This window comes from Gambusia affinis, linkage group LG06 (genome assembly GCF_019740435.1).
Source record: "Gambusia affinis linkage group LG06, SWU_Gaff_1.0, whole genome shotgun sequence".
Taxonomy (NCBI): Eukaryota; Metazoa; Chordata; class Actinopteri; order Cyprinodontiformes; family Poeciliidae; genus Gambusia; species Gambusia affinis.
In genome coordinates, this window is record NC_057873.1 from 26404511 (window position 1) to 26427492 (window position 22982).

Below are 22982 nucleotides of genomic sequence, written 5' to 3' on the forward strand. Positions count from 1 at the left end.
CTCCACTGGTCGGCCAGGTGTAATTTTTTTTGAGTCATCGAGTGATTCCCAATCGCACCACTGATATTCCTGGAGCTTGTGGGACTCAGTGGTACCTGTCCTCCATCATTTGTGGTGATTGTGAACCGGGCCACTTTTATAACTATTTAGTGATTGGACAGGAGACACTAAAGGCTGATGACCAACATGCCTTCACTGCAGATAGCCACTGGAGTGAAGACATGAACACAAGGGGATTCATTTATGTTTATGAAAAGGACATAAATGGAGAAGAAGACACCACTCAACAGGATATGATGGTTTCTCCTGCCTTTCCTCCCGACAATAGCAAAAAATATCACGTTACTGTTACTTTCATGCATTCAAATACAACCTGTGTTTATATTCACAACCTTGACATTTTTTTGGAATCTTTGAAAATCAACACGTATCCTCTTTCTCAATGCACGAATCCCTTTAATATTATGATTTGGACCAGTTGTCGTCTGAAATTCTTCTTAAATATGAACAATAAAATATGGTTGAAAAAAATGTAAGTTGACAAGTTTTAATTAAAAATATTCTGAACCTGCTTTGTAATTCATAAAAAAGCACAAGCCAAAGTTATACTAAAATTACTTTATTACAGCTGATTTCTGTTCAATATCCCTCTGCCAACACAATAAAATGGTATACAATACAAACAATATAATAATGGATCCTATTTTTGTTCAAAAAAAGAAACTTTTTTTTTTCTTTTACACAATTTAAATCCACTTTTAGTACTTTACCATCTTTCACACAGTATCTTCATATCACATCTGACATTCAGTAAGAATCTCCACCATCTATACATTTTAATACAGGTTATACGTTATAGTGGTAATGTGCCAAAGAATACTGACATCTTCAAAGAAATGCGATCTTTTCATCATTTGTCTGTAACTCCGCCTTTTGTTTTTTTTTTCTTTTTTTATTAAACTTTAACCCCCAAACCCACAAAAAAAAACCAAAAAAAAAAAAACAACAACAAAACAAAACAACTTGATCGTTATGATTTGATTCTAACCAACAGTCACTTAATGAAGACTTCGAGATGAGGACAGACACGCGGATGTTCGGTGTTTGGCGACTTCCGGTATGGCACAGTGTTTGACCGTAGGGAAAAGAATCCTTTTTCAGTTGCCGATTCACAATAAAGCATTCCACTCGCTTTCAGTCAGTAGGATGTTAGGAACTGTTCCATGAAACGATTAAAATAAAAGCGGAAAGAAAAAAGAAAAAAAGAAAGTATGGATTTGACTGTAACATCTAGATTGAGCCCCATTTTAGAGTGAAGTCAAATTGTCCAATGTGAAAGTAAAACTTGGCATGTATGCAAGGCTTTGCTGGCATAACATTCAAACACTTGGTCTTGGCTTTGGAGTTGCAGAAAAACTCCCAATTATTAGTACATTATGATTTTATTTCTAGCCAAAGGGGGGAAAAAAAAAATAAAAATCAAGGGAATTGAATACAACTTACTTGGATACAGTAGCAGTAGGCATAAAACAGTTTTTGAGGCCATATATTACGTTACATGATATGCGTAATTTTCTGTGGTGAAATATATACAGAAATTAAAGAACAACCTGAAAGGAAAAAAAATATTTAAAATCCCAGCACTTTTTGTGTCGTCAGAAAATCAAAAAGAAAAGTTTAATAACAGCCCTGAATCAGGCTGGAATGAGGACAAAACGCTCGAAGGTGTAGGGTTCGGAAAATCATCTGCACAAGTGTTGCTTAACCGACTACAAAAGTGGCATTCAAAGGAGATGACTGAATTCAAGAATGAGGAATTGAGTCCGGAGGTTTCAAAATAACTAGATGAGACTTGGGGGGGACGGGGGCCAAAATGAAACCACAAAAGGCGGTTGATACTGCTACATGAAGTTCAGAAACGTAAACAAACTCTTTCAAAAGAACTCTGAAAATATGGATATTTTCAACCGTGAGTCACAGGACACACCTGAATTATTTATCGGTAAAATTACCCTTTAAATTTATTTATTTATTTTTTTAATCAGTTAAAAGTAGGTACTTTGTTAGCAGAAAAAAAGAAAAGTGAAAACGTCTTCACACCCCTTGAACCTTCTCATGTTTTGTCATGCTACAACCACAAACTTTAAAAGTACCTCATTAGATTTTTATTTATTTGTTCGGTTGAGAACGCAACTCAAATTTTTCAGACCTCATCACAAAACGCGAAGTTTTCCAAGTTGTGTTTGGAAAACTACGACTGATAATCACCTAGAATACACAGTGCCCACAGCGGAATACGGTTGAGGCAGCGTCATGCTGTGGGGATGATGTGATGCAGAAATAAATGAAACGAAAAAATATATATAATAATCGACTTGGGGTTTGGGAGGGGAATGTAGTGTTGAAATGGGTAAAAAAAAAAGAAGCCTAAAAACAATAATCCAAAACAGATAGTCAAAGCTGCAATAGTCAGAATGGACTAGTCAAAGTCCCGAGCTAAGTCCGACTAAATCTGCAGAAATACTTGATGTTAAGATACCGTTCAAGGTCAATCAGACTGAACTTCAGCTGTTTTAAGATCTAACAAACTGGACAGAATATTTTATTTTACCTCACAGTTCTGAGTTTTTAACGTGTCATCAGTTGTAATATCATGTAAAACCCAAGAAAACAACTTAGTGGTTGTAATGTGACAAAAAGTTCAAAAGGTATCGATGCTTTTGACAGATTCTGCATCTAAATCCCCCCCCCGCCCCCCAAAAAAAAAACCTACACCATGCCTATCTCTACTGACCTTTAGTGTTTTTTTTTGTTTTTTTTTTTAAAAAGTGTATTTAGGCCTCAACATGTTATTTTCAATAAGAGTTTACGTTCAGTAGCACAGAGCCGGTCGTCTTGGTCGTAACTCACTGTCTGCACATAAAAGGTTCGAGTTTTTGTTCAGTTGGTTTCATGGAAACTGTCATCTGTACACGTCTTAAAAAGAAGAAGAAAAAAACAGGCTGCATCCTCACATTCTGTTCAGTCAACATCAAACAGAAGCAGTAACACACATCTGCAGACTCAAAAACAAAAGAAAAGGCTGTCAAATTTTGGAAAATTCTTTCACTTATACTGTCCAACATGCAGAAGGAGGAAAAAGAAAATATCACAGCACAGTAAGTTTGACTTTTCTACATGCGTACCAATGAAACATTCATTCACCAGGAGCTTTGAGAAAAGAAGTCAAATATTAATCTTACACTCATCGAGCTGTATAAAGTGCTTCGAAAAAGGCAGCAGTATTAAAAAGGCACTAATATATATATGTTTATATATATATATCTATATATAGATATATATATATAAAAATAAAGATTAGCACTAAAGATTGTTTTTGAAGGCTAAGTTTAAGGGTTACAGTGACATTCTCTGCACTCAGGCATAAACAACAACAAAACTAAAAAAAAAAGGCTAAAAAGTAGCTTTGAATGTTTCTACTGTATTTAGTCGTATAAATTTATGCAAAACTATTTTGGAGGCGTGGGGAAAAAAAAAAAAAAAAAAGATAAAAATACAATCTATGTTAGAGATCAGAGATAAATGAAGAAATTTAAAAATATTTAACCAGAGTTACCGGTAACTGAAACAAACCGAGCTAATAAAAGCTAAAAAGGCACAGAGTTAGTAGAAGCAACTGTCTAAAGCGATTAAGATTTGTTTGGTTCTGTATTTGAGATTTTTTTCTTTTGGTTGATCCTCGAGAATCAAGGCGGAGCGAAATTTCTTAATTAAAAACAAAACAAAACAAAAGAAAACACGAAGGGCCACTACAGCAGGCTGGTAGACAACAGCAAAGCATCCCCAGTCGTTTGATTGGGTTCTCCACCGTACCACAGGGAAAAAAAAAAAAAGGAAAAAAAGGAGAAAAACAATTTGGCCAGTGCATTGCTAAACATAAACGGGAAGATAAAAAAAATTATAATAATAATTAAAAAAATCTATTTAATGTGATTGTTTGAACCTACAAAAGGCTTTAGAGTGGTGTTTTATGTGCAAAACGAAAGCAATGGCTGTGAATAGCACAAACTTACGAAAAAATATCCTCCACAGAGGAGAAATATATAAAAAAGAAAAAGCAAAACAAGTCAAACTTACTTGTTGATACTCTTGTGTAACATGCATTTCAGAATCTGTGCTCATAAAACTGCCGTTGAGGATGGGCTGGGGGAGAGGAAGTTCCCCGCCCCCTTTTTGACCTGAGCAACATTTACTCCACCACACATCCACATCTGTACAAGGGGAAACATTTTGGGAGTGGGGTAGTGTCACAGGCAGACAGGTTTCTATATAAAGTGACTCCAAGCAAACAGGAAGGCGAATCTACGAGTAGGAGAACTGCGACCCGTTGGATATTTGCGAGGTAACACTGGAGCTCCTGCTCATCCCGGGCTCGACGCGCCCCCCCATTGCCTGTAGGGCCCCGCCTTGTGGGTGGCCCCACTGCATCTGACCCGCACCTCCTCCTCCTCCTCCTCCGCCACCCGGTGAGCCGTGCCCCCCCCACCCTTGCTGCATAGGCGACCCTCCTAAGCTGGCTTGGTAGTGGTGGTGGCTGCCTCTGTGATTGGAGCTCAGGCTGGAACCGCGGCTGCCCCAGCGTGGCCCTTGAGAGCTCAAGGAGGGCCGCAGCTGCTGGTGCTGGCTGTAGCCGCCTGGAGCACCGGGGAAACTGTTGCTGAGCGCTTCGGGGGAGAGGTCCGCCAGCATCATGTTGTTGAAGCCCAGGCGCATGCTCTCCGAGTCGAAGGCCTCGACTTCCCGGGCCTGGCGCTCCAGCAGGTTCTGGATGCGCTCTGTGCGCTCGTTTTGCAACGATTGCATTTCGTCCTCAATCTACGGAGAAGCCAAAGAAGATGGAGCATTACTCACAGGCACGAGGATAAAAACGAATGGGAATTTAGTAGATGTGCAGGGTTTCTGCACCAACGCAAATTAAACACTTTTTAAGACCTTTAATAAAAATGTAAGACCTGTATCATAATATAAATTTACAGAAGAAAACTGCGTGTTTTGCATAGTAGTAGTATGAAGGTTTATAGTGCAGCGTGAATGCAGCATCGTATGGGTTGGAAATAAAAATTAGCCAATGGCAAAGACAAATGCCGTCCACCCAACAGGCAGTATATTTAAAGTTAGCTGGACAGCTATGGTATATTTGTAGTGAGATAGCTGTAGCTGCAACATTTGCTTGACAGTGTCAAGAAAGTCCCACAAGAAGAAGAAATAAAAACTACATACACGAGATTAAACAGTTCTGCCATCCCAAAATTTAAGACATGTAATTAAAATATTTATGACCAACTCACATTTTTTCAATGGATGACTTCTGAGCCCTTACTTTTTTCTGGGATTTCTCCCATTGAGTTTAATATCTGGTTGAATTTTGACTGGGCCAAGTTGTGAGCAATGATGTTTTTCTCTGCTGTTTTAGAATTGTAGTCTGGTTGTACTTTTAGCTTTTGGCAGCAGACAAAATGGACAAAGCCATTCAGTACGCTTCCAAATATCAAATTAACATTAACAGTCATCTTGTTTGGCTCGTTTTCAGCTGCTTTGTGTTGACGCTTCTCCATTTCAAGCTGGTGTTTTGGTTGTTGTTTTTTTTAAACATAATTCCAAGCAACAAACTTAGAATGATAAGTTGTAAGAAACCGAGGAAATATACTCTTGATTGTGAACAAATGCTGAACCTTTTGCTCCAGTAGTGCTCTTCGGAGTGACACCCTTTGTTCCAGGTCATTCTTCTCGCGGGCATGCTGTGCGTCCATCTGCATCTTAATTTTGCTCTGGTAGGCATTGAGAAGCTCCAGCTCCTGCTGCAGCTGGATCTGTAATGCTTGGCATTGAGATTCCTGAGTCACATCCAGGCGTAACTAAACACAAGGAATGAAAAACGCAACGTTACTCATCCTGAAACAGTAAGACGATAAAAACGCAATGTTGCGTTGAGGATCGACAGTCTTGCTTGTACATTTCTGGCACTGAAAGACTCACCGCCTGTGTTGAGAACATTTCACTGATGGAATGCTCGTACTGCTCTGCTAAAATGGCAAGTTTGCGATGCTGCTCCTGCTTTAGGCGTTGGAGGACAGCTTTGTGCTCGGACTTTGGTGTGGTCTCCAACAGGTGGTTCCTCAATGCTTTATACTGCCGGGTCTGGATCTTACATGTGTCTTGAAACTGCTTTTTGATCTGGAGCTCTGTGCACTTGAAAACAGAAAAACAGGAATTAGATTAATAATGTGTGTAGACCTTCATCGCATTAGGAGACAAATATCTTTAATATAAGCTTTTTGCCGGTTTCACCAACTCAAACGTAAGAGTTTAAGACGTGTTTTAAGAACAGTATCGATGAAATTTAAGCCCTGCTTCATGACAGAAATGAACAAAAGAAAACTGGATATTTTATAGAGCAGGGCCAAGCCTTTTTTTTTTTTACAGAACGCTCCCAGCATAGTAAGGGCTGGCTACAGAAATCAGCCAGTGGCAACAACAAACAATAGAGGATAAATGTAAAAAAAACTAAAATAAAAAAAAACTTGCTAGCTAGGCAAGGGTTTACTAGCAACTGGTTAGCTGTATCCTCAACCGCCTGGAGTCACAGAACATACGATGACGACTCTAATCTTCGCTTGACAGAAAAGCTCCAGAATGAAAAATAAAAAACACAGAATTAAACAGTCCTGCCACCACAAAAGTTGAGACCTGTGATTATGACATTTAAAGCCGACTTACATCATTTATAGTGAATTTCAGGCATTTCAAGGCTTTGATTTTAGATTTGTGAATTTAAGACTTTTCAGACTGCTTGTAACAGGCTACAACTGAGAAAGAAGAAGTGGTAGCTAGAAAACGTCTGAAGAAATTTCATAGGGGCCTGCAAAAGTGTGCGTACTGGTCGGAAACAAATAAGGGGTTATGCTGAAAATTAGCAACAATGCTATGGTTAGCTAAAATATTGTCACTAGCATGTTGACCAAACATGTGATATTGCTTGCATACTAAATTCAGTATGCAAGCAATATTGGGTAAGCAAAAGTTAGCTAAAAGGCAATGGATAGCTTAAATGCTATCAGTGGGATGTGAGTTATCAATAGCATGTTGACTAACAGAAACCATAGGGGGGAAAAAAAAAAAAAAAAAAATCAGAAACAGAAAAATTGTTTCAGTTGATGTTAAACACAAAACAGTGAAACAAGTTTCACGACAGGTCAGAGACTAACCTTGAGGCTCTTGGGCTGCTGACGAACCTCCATGCCGTGTTTTCGTCTAAGCTCCCGCTCTCTCCTCTTGTTGTACTCCTGCTGATTGGTCAGCTCCGTCTGGTGCTGTAGCCGGGTCAGCTCGACCCGTGTCTTCTGGATGGTGTTTAGCTGGCGGAACTGGAGCTCTTGCATGGACTCGTGGTGACGCAGAAGCATGGCATGCTCCAAGTCCTTCTGGGTCTGACGCTTGTTTAATTCCTACCAACACAAGTACACAGAGGAAATCACAAAAGGTACCTCTTGAGGTGGAAATTAAAAAGAAAAACAAACAAAAAATACTTTGTTTTGTCAGGAACCGATGAGAATTTAGTGATACAGACTCCTTATTGATTGTCATTGAATTAGGAAATAACTCAAAGTATGCACTAGGGCTGAAACGATTCCTCGAGAGATTCCAGTACCTTGATTATTAAAATTCCTCGGGGAAAATTTATCTGCCTTGAAGATTTGTTAAATTATGTTTTATTATTTAGCGCACCGTGTTCCAGCCGGGTTATTATTTGTGTTGCGCGGAGCTCTTACTTCCGCCTGAGTTGTTGACGAAAGCCAAGTGTTAGCAGCATAACGTCCAGTTTTCAAGTTCAGCCTGGGAGAATTTTATTGATTGATGATAATTTCTGGGTCTTTGTCGTTTTCAGGGTAACAACAAGCATCCTTAAAATGACTGGCGCGATGCCTGGAGTACGGCAGTCTCCAGGAGCTGCTGCCTGGTTGTGGTTCAGAGTGAACGGCAGGGAAGAGCGCTGCAGGTGTATTTATACAGGTGAGCAGATAAACTGAAGACTGCGGGCGGCTGAACATTAGATAATTAACGTAAGTGTAGTTTTTTGGACGAACCGGAAAATTTATTTCATATCATCGAGGTCTCAACAAATGGGTGGCAGTATGTAGCTGGTAGATGTTTCCTTGTACGACGAATTTTACACAAAGGTGTCAAATCCAGTTGCTAACATGAACACAAAAGCTCTAGATGTCTGGGCAAGGTGAGAGTTCATCTATTAAACTGATTGGAGATGAAAACATAAATGAAAAGCTGGACTATAGACATGTTTTATAAACGTATTTGTGAGCCTGCCTCTTTATCATTAAATTGAATATAATTGCAGATTTTTGTATAATTTTTCTTCAGGTTAACTTGGGAAGTGAGTTATTATAGTTACAAGTTAATTTTCTGAAACTACAGAAAAGTTATTGTTAGGGAAGCTCAACTGTGAAAACTTGGACTGATGTTGATATGCGATAGTAATACTGCTGCTATATTAGATTTACCAATGTTTTATTTTATCTTTTCTTTATCTAATTACTTAATTAATCGTAAGAATAATCGATAAATTACTCAATTACTAAAATATTCGTTTACAACAGCCCTAGTATGCACCATGTTGCATTAGATTCAAACTAAATTAAAACTGGCTCAAAAAATAACGAGAATCCATCTGTTAAATGGACATTTTAACATGAAATGCAACTTTTTGCACATTTGTTTTTGGTTTTGCCTTCAGAAAGGCATAAATACTTTCTGCCTTTTCAGGAAGGATTTATCAGGTCTTAAAGTATCTCCAGCTGAGGAAAACACCTTCCCAAATCATATTCATTGTTATTTTACTCCATACTTTTCATACTTTGGATCGCATCTGTCGGGACGCCATTTTGGATGCATTTTAAATCAAAATATGAGGCGTGTACATCTCGCGTTATTGGAACAGACAGACGGAATTGTTAGGCACGAGAACCGGTTTCCATTCCCAGTCAATAAATGCCACAGTGAGCAGTGTTGACCTCTCGCAGATGCTGCTGTTCAATTTTGTGGCGAGCCATCAGGATCCTTCTTTTGAACCGGCGACACTCCAGGTCCAGGTACTGCCTCTGTCTGCGCTGGAGGTTGGCCTCTTCCGCTGCTTGGTGGTTCTGGAAGTTCTCCTTCTGCTTGGACAGCCACTCCTGCTTTTCTTTCTTGGGCGTTGACTGGTTTTCGTTCAGCTCCTGGACAAAACGAAACACATTTAACGTTACTACTAAAGCTGAACTTGTGAGTGTAATTATATTTGACATCGAAAGACAAATATGTGTGAAAATAAGTGCGATGAAGTTTGAAACCTCTTTCAGCTGCTCCTTGCGACGCTTGTACTCTCGTTTTTGGGAATCCAGGAAACTGTTCAGCTCTTTCTTCTGCTGACTCTGGATGTGATGTTGGAACTTCTTTTCATCGTTGCTAAATGTTTTTGCCTAGTGGGAAAACAAAACAACCGCCCCCACCATTATCAGCGTGATCAATGCAAAACAGCAGCCACCATAGCACCATCAGCTGGACTACATTTTTATCCACAGAAAGCGAGGATCCAGATATTGATTTGAACTTTTGTTTTCATCAGTGACTCCGAGATGGAAGGTGAATTAACAACAACAACAACAAAAAACTCTTAATGAAGCGTAACCTCTGTTCAGGCGGATACATATTAAAGCGCTGGGTTATCAATGTAAAAAAAAAAAAAAAAGGCTCGGATCCAAAATGTACTGCTAAAAATATCACTTATCTAGTGATTTGCAAATGTTGCACTGGAAAGACACAAACATTTAGCTGTAGGTGGTGGCTGCTTGTCAAGAAAATTCAAATTTAAGGGGTTTAAAATTGAACCTGAGGATTGGAAGTGACAGTCAAATGTTTGTTCCTTACATGTAAACTTTGCTGTTGCTAAGCACAAAAAAGCAAAATAATTGGTTAGTTTATTTACCTGAACAGTTTTAGCTGACTTTAGCAATTTCACGTCAGACTCTTACTGACTTTGGTGCGTTTTTTGTCAAACGTGAAAATATTCTATCGCTGAAATCATTTGGTTTAGAAGATTTATGTACTTTTCTATTAACCTCATGCTAAGACGACATTTTCTACGATTCGTAAAAGGAACTTCAAAAAATTTCTAACCAACCCTTGAAACCATTTCTTCCCTAATGCAATATCTGGGCACATTTAAGAGGAATATATTCAGAAGCTCTACATTGTTAAACACAGCTCTGAGCTGGTACATGCTTGTGTTTCGGAAGCTCACATCTTTCTCCATGGATGCCTGGTGTTTCTTGACCACCTTCTCCAGCTCTTGGGCGAAGTTGTTCCTCTGGTTCTCCAGCTCCTTGTCCAGACGGAGCCGGTGCTCATCCACCTCGGTCTTCAGCTTGTTCTCCAGAGCCAGCAGCTGCTTCTGGTGCTGCCGTCTCATTCGCTTGTAGCCCAGGATCTGCTCTCTTAGCTCTGATTCCTGCTCGTGCTCCTTCATCTGGCGTGTGAGCTGACAAACACAAGACACAGACTTTTTTTAAAATCAACTTGATTGTCAATAATGTGCTGTCCTAGACAAAAAAAAAAAAAAGAGCCACGCCACACAGACATGCTGTCACCCTTTCAGAAACTCAGCAGTGAGCTCAAAGAAATACATTTTCTTTACATTAAGAATAATTCTAAAACAAAATAAAACAAACAAAAAAAAAAAAACCCTTGGGTGGAGTTTTTTAATAACTGCATAAAAGGAAAATATGTGAACTTGGAACATATTCACATGCTTGTTAAGAAAACATACTCCAGGAAAATCCAAATCTTTCTGAATAACTATCCGTTGAGCCACAAAGACTTTAAAAAAAATAGATCAAGTATTCCTTATGACAAAATTGCTGCAGTTTCCCTTTTAATACTTAATAGAATCCACTGAACATCATAGCCTAATGCTGTCAAATGATCTGTGGGAATCAAAAGTATGATGCGCCGTTTATGTCCGTACATTTATATGGATCAGGTTTCTATGTAGAAATGCCTCTAATTCCACCTGCATCATCTTTATGAATTCAAACAGTTTCATTCCCAAACTCTCAGTAAGGAAAGAAGGCATTTCTACCGCTGACGCTGTACGTATAGTCGCAAAGTCTTCACGGTTTCGTCTTGTCCTCTGGGTCTGAGTGGGGGCAGCTTGTGGCTCCGTCGTGCCTCTGCCATGAGGCTCTGACTCTTCTTTGCGCGTCTCTTGTTCCTGATCAGAAGGAAAAGCAACAAACCCAGAGTGAAGAAACTGCACAGCAACCAGAAAACAGAGACACAACAGCTCAGTTGTGATGTGAATACTCAGGATTCTGGGATTGATTCTCTTACGGGTTTGAGATTAATGACCGAGCTGTTGGACATCACCGTGCCGTCGCCGTCCATGTCCGGCTCGCTCTTGTCCTCGCCCGCATCAGGTAGGCTGTTGACAGAGCTGCTCTGGGAGCTGGCACTGATGGACATGCTGGGTATGGACTGGTTGCTCCCGACGCTGTTCACCGTGCCTGTCCCACTCACGCTGGGGTCCGGCTCCTACACACACACGGCACAGGAAACAATAAAAAGGCTACAACAACAGAGGATGCTGCTAAAGCACAAACAGGCCAGGTAGGGGCAGACCTCGTCGTCGTCTTGCGCCTCATTCGTGGAGCCGTTGTGAGCTTCCTGAAATAAGATCTTCTTCACCTTGCGGTACTGCAGATTGTCTAGTTCCCTCACAGCATCCTTGGTCCGATTTATTAGATCTATTAGGACCGATTCTGGCCGTTCACGCTGGATAAACACATGCTGGGGGCCGGAAAAGAAACTAATGTTAATGTTGAAACTTTTATGGTTTAAACAAGGTCAATGGAAGTGACACCCACTGAAATTTAAGACTTTAAGACCTTTAATCAATGGAATTTAAGGCCTATATCATGACAGAAATGTACAAAGGAAAACCTCAAAGAAACAAATTGTATGTGTCGTCAACACATCCTTGATGAACAACATCCAGCCAACTCGTAATAAATGTACACTTACCCATGTTTAGTTGCTAGTAAGGTAGCAGCTACCAAGGGTAAAATTAGCTAGTTAGTGATAGCCGTAAATTTTTTGCGCTGAGAAAGGAAAACTACAAAGAATATATGACATTACATAGTCCTGCCACAGCAAAATTTAAGACTTGTGATAAATGTTTTTAAGACCAACTTATATTTCCTCAATGATTTTAAGACTTTAGGTCCCTAATTTTAGTTATATTAAGACTTTTTAAGGATGTGTAGGCACCTTGTTTAAAAAGAAAAGACTACAAAGTTAAGAAGAATCTGTTGTCCAAATTTTAAATGCCCTACCTTTAGGAGCTCCTCAGAGTTTGGCCTTTCCTGAGGAAGTTTCTGAAGACACGAATCGACAAATTTCCGAAAATAATCCGTCCTGAAAAAGAGCATGTCAAATTTAGTCATTAGAAGATTACATTTTCAGAAGCAGTCTGAGTCGCAGCGCTTTTCACTCACCATTCAGTAGACTGCAGAACGGGGCTGTCGTTCTGTGCTATATGATATAAGGCACTCATCGCATTCATGTTGAACAGAGGAGGCTTCCTCTCGGCTAGAAACCAAGAAGTATATCAGTTTTTTAAAAATCCAAAATGTTTCAAACTTTACGTGTTTAGCTCAAATATTACACATTTAGTTTATATTTGAATAGGTAAAAATAAGACACAAAATAATTCTTTTTATGGTTTTAGATTTTCAAAGTTAATCTTAGCCTTCAAGAAGGGTTGACTTGTTAATTTTCTTCTCTAAAGGTTCCTTTGTCTGGCTGTGTACAGTCTAAACACACATAACTGTGCCGATGAAGTATTTGGGGCATGTTTGCCCTCAATTAGGAAACATAAAAGCTCACACAAAAGCAGACAGAGATGAATACTTGGTGTGTCCCACACCTCGAGAATCCTTCATTTACGAGGTAAAAAAGGAATGCAGATAAATTACATGCCTATGCATTGAAAGCCTAGGCAAGTTATGTATGAGCAAAGTCACATCAGTGCCAGCAAAAGCTTGTGGAGGTTTCTGTTGTTGCAAGGAGCCAGCCTAAGTGGCTTAAAGTAATGATGACTGGGAGAAACGTTAAAATACTGAGGGGAGGGGAGCAATCTTGACAATACGGACGTACCTAATTCAATGCAGGTTATTCCCAAAGACCAGATGTCCACCTTTCCATCATACTGACCCTCATCCATGGCTAATATGACCTCTGGGGCCATCCTGAGAAGAAGACATACGCACCAAGATAAACATAAGATGGGACGAGTAAAAACAAACACTAATACGAAAACAAACTGACACAAACAGAAAATACAAGCAAAGGCATTGGAGAAATTTACCAGGTTGGAGTCTGTACTTAAAGAGTCCAGGCCAGAGGCTAATACGCACTTTTCAGGTATTTATTTGTAAAAAGAAAATTGTTCTTAATCCTGTCTAATTTTCTTTCTACTTCACAAAACTTCACATAAAATTGCAATAAAATATCATTTATATTTGAGGTTTTAATGTGACAAGATATGGAAAAGGTCACAGTGTATGAGTACTTTTGCAAACCGCTACTTGTTTCTGTTGAACTACTGAAACAAATGACCTTCTTGTTTGTATTCTAATTTATCACAGATGCATCTATACATGGCTGTTCACTTACCAATATGGAGTCCCGACAAAAGAATTGGCCGGACAGGCAATGGAGGCCGAGCCAAAGTCTGCTAGTTTCACCTGACCTGGTTCTGTCAACAAGATGTTTCCTGCTTTGATGTCACTGTAAAAACATACAGAAGGAAACGAATGACGTTTCACTGGAACGGCAGAACATGGAGCAAACAAAGGTTTGCTTGAAAAATACTCAAATACGCACCGGTGGATCATGTTGTGGGAGTGAAGGTAAGCCAATCCGTGAAGAGCACCATGGGTAATTGCAGCAATTTCCACTTCTTGCAGGGGTTTCTTGTGAACTGGAAGGTATTAATTATCATTGGTGACGCAATACGGGGAAAAAAGAAAAATACATAAACTTGCAAAGCGGGAACAACATTCCCACGTTGTGATTGACTTAACTCACCTTCTAACAAATCTGAAGCCGAGCCCAGACAGTACTCCATTACCAGCTGTTGAGAAGTAAAGAGATTGAATGTTTGTTTCTTGCTTTTGTCTTTCAGTTTATGTTCAACATTAGCTACTTATAAGTCTACCCAACAGGATATTTTTCATTTCAGTTTGATTTTGGCTCCAAATAATAACAATTTAAAAAAAACATAACTGCGGAAAAAATGGTGGGATTTTCTTGTACTGTTTTTGCCATATATCACTTTCTTAAGATGTGCACCTTTAATCCTTTTAATGACAGAGCCAGCAAAATGTCCCTCCGAAAGTTAAGGTCTGCACAAAGCATCCATCTACTGGGCCCCATTTTGTACATTTCAGTCAAATATGAAAACAACCAAAACTACAAAAAGTACAGAATGGCAAAGTGACAAAAAAAAGCAGCCCATTTCATGCAACTACATGACATTTAAACACAAAGTGACAAATTATCTATTATTAAAGTGAATAGCTGGAATTTGTTTAATACATGTGGCCAAATTGGAAACAAATTCAGGGAATCTTTTAGTGACATAAGCCGGCACTTTTTTCCCGCGGCTTGTAGCCCGGTGTGGCTTTTCTGTGGATTTTTCTTCAACCGCCACGGGGCTCTTTAGCAGGAAGCGAATCATTAAAAGTCAAAATTGGAAATCAAAGAAGAAAGCGTGACGTGACTTTCATTTAGAACAAGCACATGCTAGCAGCAGGCACGACGGAGAAATGTTTTCGAACTCATTCCCCCTCATCAGGGAAACCACACAAAGAAGTTCATATGAAGCAGCTTTGAAGTTGAGGGCTCTGCCTCTGCTGTCCTTGTGAAAAACCGAGAGCGGCGGAGATACCAGCGGTTTCCAGTGGTTTTTTTGTTTATTTTTTATTTGTAGGTGCGGCTTATAGTAAGGTGCACTCTATAGTCCCGAAAATACAGCACATTAAAATGGGTGAGCTGAAATACATTGCTCTTAATAATTATTGACAGATAAGATGTATATATATATATAAAAAAAAAAACAAGCAAAATTACAAATTAAAGGTTAAAGGATAAAATAAGAAAACCAATCCTAACCATAATTAATTTTTGGATTTTGAATATCATTTAAAATTTTGCTATTGTTTTAAATACATTACTACATCTTATATATTTTCATTGCATTCATTCATTTTCCAAAGTTTGTTGATGTAAACCATGGTGCTGCTTTTCTTTGTGTTTACTTAAGGAAAGGCTACATCTGGATCAATACTTCCCACTTATTTTTAATAAATTGAATAACATTTTTTTTTTTTTCATGTTCACAGCACCTACCTGTCCTTCAAGTTGATTGTTGAAGGTGTATTCATCTTAAATCTTAGTTTTGTTAAAAAACAATGGCATTCACAATTTGTTTCCACGATCAAGCAGGCCTCATCATTTTCCAATTTCCCTGATTTTTTTATTTATTTATTTTTAAAAAGAAGCCCTTACCCAAGCAGTGTGCTCTCGCAGGTAACATCCTTTGTACTCTATGCTGTTTGGGTGCTGTATTCGCCGCAGGAATTTCACCTCCTTGATTATATCTTGCCATTTCTGTGAAATCAGTACAGAGTTCATAAAAAGAAAACCAGAGAGCAAACATCAAATTCGTTTTTGCATTAAGTTACCCCCGAAATAACTTGGGAGCAATAATAGAATATAATGCTGTCAGTTGAGAAAACTGACTAATTCCCATGAATTGTTTTGCATGCAATTTTGATGCAGTATGATTAAAATGACAGCAAAACTGTGCAAACTCTGAAGCCTAACAAACTTTTACATTTGCATTGAGTAGCAACACCATGCAGTCTTTTCCATTATTCTGACAGCAACACAACCTGCTGGTAGCAGGCCTGATGTTTCTCTTTCATAATTTGATAAAGAAATCTTAGAAGATGGCAGGTCTTTTTTTCCTATTTCAAAGTGTCAATTGCCAGAGTCATAAAAAAAAGAAAGAAATCCAACAGACACTATACGCAGCTGTTTGAAGAAACATAGATTGTGTTTATGGGCAATTCTTTTTTTTTTTTTATTTCCATGGCATTCAAGGCAAAATTGATTAAAAGTGTCTACATTACGACCCAAAGCGTAAGCATTCCTGTTTTTTTATTTTTTTATCATATGTTTGCATCCAGAAAACGCCATTATACCTCATTAGACTGTTTTCCAATATAGGACATCTTCTTGATGGCCACCACATCATTCGACCGCACATCCCGTGCCTGAGAGATGAGAAGAACTGATTGTAAACATTGTAATTTGACAAATACTTGAAGATTGTTTTCTTTGTGTGTTATTTGTTTGTTTTTATTTATTTTTATGCATGAACACATCCACAAATTGCAAAACGCTTTCCTTAAACCATCAAACCAGCAGTTTGTTGCTATTGAGCATTATAAACAGCAATATTTGTTGTATTTTGATGGTAAAAAAAAGAAAAAAAAAGAAAACTGATTTTGTTTGGAGATACTGATGTAATAATAATAATAATCATAAAATGCAAGACTTGGAGAATAACTGAAGTAAATTAGGTTTCAACCATTTAGACTGCTTAATCAAGAGCAAAAATATTGTGTTGTGAGAACTCAGAAACATTTAGAGCCAACTGAAAGCCTTCATTACAGACCCATCTGGTACTGAAAGCATAATCAACACAATCAATTATATAATCTCTAAAAGCCTCAGACTAAAACATGCTTATCAACAGACTCTGATCTAGAACTGTACAGAATAAAACCTTTTTTAAGTAGTTGAACAAAGATGTAATTTTTTGTTCAAAAGTCAGACTGAAAAAGACTATAAACATTTCTATGAGTACAGATCAATTAAGCATTAATAATCCAATTCCAATTTCTAACCAGCCGATTATGATTTTATTCTAAGGATAATGAACGCTGATAATGTCATTTGAACAAACTTCGTTTTAAATCAGAAATTAAATATGTGCTGCAGGATTTTTTTTTTTTTTTTTACATTAATCTTACAGACTGTAGCGGGATTAGAAAGTAATCTCCATTTATGTATCACGGCATATTTCCCTCACCATAATTTGATTCAGACCAAAATAAGCCTGTTGTAATGAGCAACTCATAGCATGATACATTAAAATGAGCTCAATTATTTCCATTTTGATGAAGGACAATTTTGTTTACAGAGGTAAAATCCGTTTTATGTATGCTTTTGGTAGTAAGTGGCTTTTATTTCTTTTGAATTTATTGTTTTTAGCTATTGTGTAATATTTTGGATATTTAAAATATGGAGTGTTCTGTACAAAGTTTATTGGCGAACTTGCGTTTGTTATGCCATTATCATAATATTAATTGAAAATGGTGTCAAAACAACAATATTATTGTTTATAGCAATAATCTCTGGAACAATTTCTATAACATAATTTGTTTACCATAAAGACGGCCTACATTAAAACAAAAACAAAAAAAATGCATCAGATAATACACTGCCTTTTAATGTGATTACATAAAACTAAATTAGGAAGTTTGTAGTTGTGACGCGTTTATTGAATAAGAAGGGAAGCTGATTGAGGGAAAATATGTGGATGTGATCACCAGGTAACTTACTGGTGCTTCGCTATGCATCCCACTGAAAAGACAAACAAAACAAAAAAAAAAACAACTCACAAAATACACAGCTCCAAAGCTGCCATGTCCGATTTCGTGCAGATCTGTGAAGAGCTTTTCCGGGTCCTCTCTGAAGAAGAGTTCTGCAACGTCGGGGTCCTTCAGGTTCCCCGCCCGGCTGTTGTTGGGCATCCCGGAAGACGTCGGGGTGGTGCCACCGCCGCCGCCGCCGCTGGGAACTATCTGGGTCTCCGACAGCGACGGGCAAGCCCCCTGCGACGGCTCATCTGCAGGACAGTGATTTCATGTGGTCAGCGCTGCACAAAAAAACAAAAACAAAGAACAAACAGAATATTACACATTTTCTTTCAAGATTATGGCAATTCTCAATTTTAAAAATACATTTGAAGAAGAATCAGAAGAAATAAAGCAGGGCTGGGCAATGTGGACTTACAGCTTCAGTACGATACTTTGTGCTACCACTGCGATGACGATAAAAGTGATGATAAGAACTATTTACTGTGTGGCATTACTATTTTAGGCGACTGTATGGCACCACACTGAAGACATTTGGACACCAATCACATAAAAAAGGGTGATTTGTCTCACTAAACTGCAACAATAATTTCATTCTCTATTTTGTATTTATTGATATTCTCATTGAATAAACAGAATATAGTAAAACTAAAAATCCAAAAAGTAAGACAGTTGAAGATCATTAAAATGAATTTATTTGACAGAGATACGTAAATCAAAATTCTCCATCTCTGATAAAAAAATTATCACTATAAATTTCGAACAATACGATAAATAGTATAAATAGTAACTCCCAACACATGTGAACATCTGGTGGCAGATTGGCTTGGTTTGTAGCTAATGTAGCTTTTTGCTAAATTAAACAAAACGTTCTACGCAATTCAGCTGACAAAAAGACGGAGCAGTTGCAGAAGTTGTTTTGGTTGAACGAAATACATCAAGTCGACTGCAGCGTTTTATCATTTTGATATTAACGCTGATTTTAATTAAAATCTTTCCCTTATGTTTACCATAAAGACGGCCTGTTCACAATGATATGCAACTAGTTATGAGGAAATTTAAAACCCCGTTTTAAATTTTTTCTTTCGCAAAAACACTCCACTGAGGAAGGGAATATTCCTTTCCTTCGCCGTTGTTATGAACAGCCCTGCTAATGTGGACTGTAGAAGATCACTGAGGAAAATTTACTGAGTCCATGCAGAGGCTCATCTGATCAGTTGCAAACAGATGCAGAGCTGACGCTCGAGTCACAAGACTTCTTTCCCAGCCCGGGCGAAACAGCCCCCGGTCCAAGCAGACATCTTTTGTCTCACAACAACACTGAACAACCCCACTATTCCACACAGATGTAGCCACAGCCACAAAATAAAGCCTCATTACCATGCAGGACTGTGCCTCTTTATTGCCATTGTCCTTTATGACATCGGTGCGACTCAATGAGCTTTGTTGTCATATGTCATGACACCGTTTTCGACCGCGCACACACACGAGGAAAGAAGTGCCGATAGCTGACACTGCCGTGAATCAGGACAAGCCTTCCAAACCGCCGCTCACAAAAACACTTAAGAATGCGGCAGGACAGGACAACGAAGCTGGAGGGCTGGAATTCCCAACGTATGCCCTCACTACACCGTGACTCTCTGCACTTCCTGTTCGCGCGGCTCCGGCGAGGTTGGAATGGGCCCTAGTGAGAAACTTGACAAGTTACATCTAGCGTCCCTGGCACAAAAACAAGAGCAAACACGCACTGAAATATCTGACAGCAGAAGGGGAAAAACTCGAAGCGTGACAAAGAAGAAGAAAAAACAAAAATTTAAAAAATATTGCTGTCATTTCATCTTCTGATAACAACATAGCTGGGGCTTACTGAAGAGGTTTATGTTAATAAAATGATCTTTTCAAGAACATATGTAAGCAGCTTCCATTAAAACATGGAAATAGCCTTATTAAGTTTTAATTTGAGGAATAATGCGAGCAGAATATATTTAGTTTGAAGCAGAATATGGTTTAGATGTTGGAAAATGTATTCCGTGCTACAGAAACTCATTTTTATCTGAATAAAGAAGAAGTCAATAAAATGACATTTATTCTTCTCAATAAAAAAGAAAACACTCATTAGAGATCGTTAGCACAACACTTAATGGTAAAATTACATTTTCTTCCAAGTAAATCAAGAGACATACATTTTCTCACAGTCTCAGCTTCTAAAAACTCTTCATTTTTGGTGTCATTTGGAAAATCCTCTTTGGACTTTAAACTGAAATTAGATTATATTAACAGTAAGGAAATAGAAATGGTAAAATGCAAGTCTTAAATTTCACCCTACTTACACATAAAATCTCTCTCTGACATGAAACAGACGATTACTCTAAAACAGGAGTCCCCAAAGTGTGTCCTGGAGGGCCGGCATCGTGCATGTTTTAGTTCTCTCCCTGGTGGTGCCAACAACATTTTCAGAATGTCAATGTTCTTCTGAGGCCTTCTAAGGAGCCATCATTTGATCCAGGCGTGTTAAACCAGGGAGAGAACTAAAACATGCAGGACGCCAGCCCTCCAGGACACACTTTGGGCACCACAGCTCCAAAAAGTATACAAAGAGTAGAAAAATCTAATACAAAAAATATATATACATACAGTGTATCAATATTTAATTAATACATTTGGGCATTAATACAAGCAGCACTGTTAGTAAATGTAAAGTTTGCGTCACGTGTTCCCCAGGTGAGTCCTTCTGGGGTTTGACTAGCATCACATCTTACCTGGGCGTTTCAGCTCATGTCACTGGTGATAACTCCCTTCTTTTACAAGTCAGCCTTCACATTCTTTAATTTTCCTAAAAGTAGTCACGCTCCCACTCGTCTTGTGAGTGGCAAAGGCAAGCCTTCACATTGTCAGAAACTAACACACGACTCAAAGCTCTGACGTACGAATATAAATCGAAATGTTTCAAGAGATTCCCAATGTTGACTATATAATGTTAGCACCAAACTTAACGTTCGCCAAGTTACGTGTCATAGGATGAAACAGCTCAAGCAGTGTTCCTAATGTGTTATCAGTCTGAACTGTTGTGTAACTACTCAACAGAAATTGAGTTAAACATCAGTTTGGTTTAATTAAGAGAAAATTTAATTTAAAAAGCCCAACAAGCTAATGTTTGCTAATTTAGCTTAGCCGGTTAGCTGGAACTCACCCTGTTCTGACAGGCCAGTTCTGAGAGATGGGGAAAGTGGCGTACACTTCAGACCAGTTTGGGATTAGAAAGTACTTTTCCAGTTTCATTCCCAGCACGGAAGCTTCGTAAGCTAAATCCTGGTGGTTCTTCACGCTGTCAGCCGATTTAACAGAGTACGTCAGTGAAATTACTAAAGATTAAAATGCCCACCCTTGAAGTAAATTGGGGTGCCACAGCAGTCAGCTCCCACTCCCAGGCAAGCTCCAAAGATGGCTGCCGAGCGCTCTGCCGCCGCGCCTCTCTCCGTGAAAAATACACTAGGGAAGAATGCGAGAAAAGTTCAGGCAGCGGCAAAAAAACACATATAAACGAGCCGCTGTGGAATCTGCGAAGTAGTTCGACGAACTGGATATTTAACTTAGCTCAAATGACACCTGAATTATCAAGTTATGTAAAGGTCTTCTCTCCGACATGCTACAAATTGCAGTTCCGCCCTGCCTGTTGCAATAAACTCTCCCTGACCCAGGAACACCAGGAGGCGGAAACTCTGGAACTTACCGTACTTCAAAAACGCTAAAGGTTTGCCTTCTACATAGATAAAACAACAACAACAACAAAATGCAAAGTAACATAAACATGTCATCCAAAGCATTTATTCCTTGGAAAAGTTTGTTGCCTTTTGATTCAACTTCAATAAAATAAGTATTGATTATGAGGATTTCCCCACGATTTTTCAATAATCTTTAGGCATGTTAAAATCTTAGTTTTTACGCGCTATGCAGGAGAATAGCATGGGTTTAGATTTTAAAACAAGCAATGTTGAAACCAGAGCTTTCCATACAACGTAGGCAGAGTTTAGTAGAATACTCAAAAGTGTATTGACGTAAAATTCAACATATTTTTACTCAAGCAGAACCAAAAACTAACCGTTTGTAAATTTGAGTATTTTACAGACTAAAGTAAAAATTAAAAAAATCAATAAATAAAAAACTACAAATGAAGACAGAAGAAAGATTTGCCATGTCTTTTTTCTACAAAAGTTACGAAACTAATAGGCTATATTTATTTTGGAACAAACGTATTTACAGCTTCAGTACACTCGAGCAAAAGAAGCGATAATTCAATATTTCTCAAATAAAAATAAAAAGCAAAGTGCTCTAGAGCTACTAATTTAAGACCTATTTTTCTTGGAGGAGTGAATCAAAATTCCATAAAACTACCGTGAGAAATTGTGGAATGATAACAAAGTAGGCAAGTATATCAAATAGGCTACTAAGAAAATATATGTAAGCGTATGAATTTGAATAAAATACTGACATTTGTGTCATTATTCTGGTACTTTGCAAACATACATGGTGTTTTTTGTAATCCTCTCCAAGAAAAATAATCTCCTTTACACAGTGTATCTGTACAAATTAGTGATACTATATTAATTGAGAAGCAAATAATAAATACTTCTAAACTGTTTAAATTGTGGCCGCATACTTTAGAGTTGTCTAAAAATGTGAAATGTAATGTTCTTGAATTTTTAGATATTCCCTTTTAAGCATATCAACAACATTTAAGCAACAATGACATGAATCTGATTACAAAAATCATTCAGCAAACGAAGGTAATATTACTGATATTTTGCTGACTTTCGTCTTAAATTCTTTTTTTTCTTACCAAAAATAAAATTGAAACTTCGACAATTATCAACCATACAATTTACTTTTCTACATTTGGCCAGTAGATGCCAGTAGAGCAAACGGAACTGGCTGGCTTTTATCCTGGTTTTACCATAAACGCCTTGAAATATTTGATAGCATTGACAGGAGCAGCTTTTGAACAGAAAGGGGTTCCAATTTAAGTTTAAAATTTGACTTGCCGATGTATAAGTTTTCCAAACAATAAATAAAATAGAATAGAACGAACGGAACAGTCTTTACTGTCTCTGTGTGGAAATGTAGGCGTACCAGGGGTAAAGTCGA

General features: G+C 38.2%; 1 protein-coding gene across 2 annotated transcripts; it reads right to left on the minus strand.

Annotated features, from left to right (window-relative positions):
* Positions 1-921: 921 nt before the first annotated feature.
* taok1a (TAO kinase 1a) lies at positions 922-21513 on the minus strand. Of its 2 annotated transcripts, none has more exons than XM_044119235.1 (20): positions 21223-21513; positions 17865-18121; positions 16380-16451; positions 15682-15783; positions 14200-14245; positions 13996-14092; positions 13786-13899; positions 13267-13358; positions 12606-12699; positions 12444-12525; positions 11731-11898; positions 11443-11643; positions 11192-11323; positions 10355-10591; positions 9405-9533; positions 9087-9290; positions 7266-7505; positions 6037-6249; positions 5733-5915; positions 922-4875 (listed from the first exon to the last, which is right to left on the minus strand). In XM_044119235.1, the coding sequence occupies exons 2-20, from the start codon at positions 17994-17996 to the stop codon at positions 4363-4365; spliced, it is 3051 nt and encodes a 1016-aa protein (XP_043975170.1). In that variant the 5' UTR covers positions 17997-18121; positions 21223-21513; the 3' UTR covers positions 922-4362. The 2 variants fall into 2 exon arrangements, with proteins under 2 accessions (XP_043975170.1, XP_043975169.1); XM_044119234.1 differs by having other exon boundaries at positions 21031-21513.
* Between the last annotated feature and the right edge of the window lie 1469 nt (positions 21514-22982).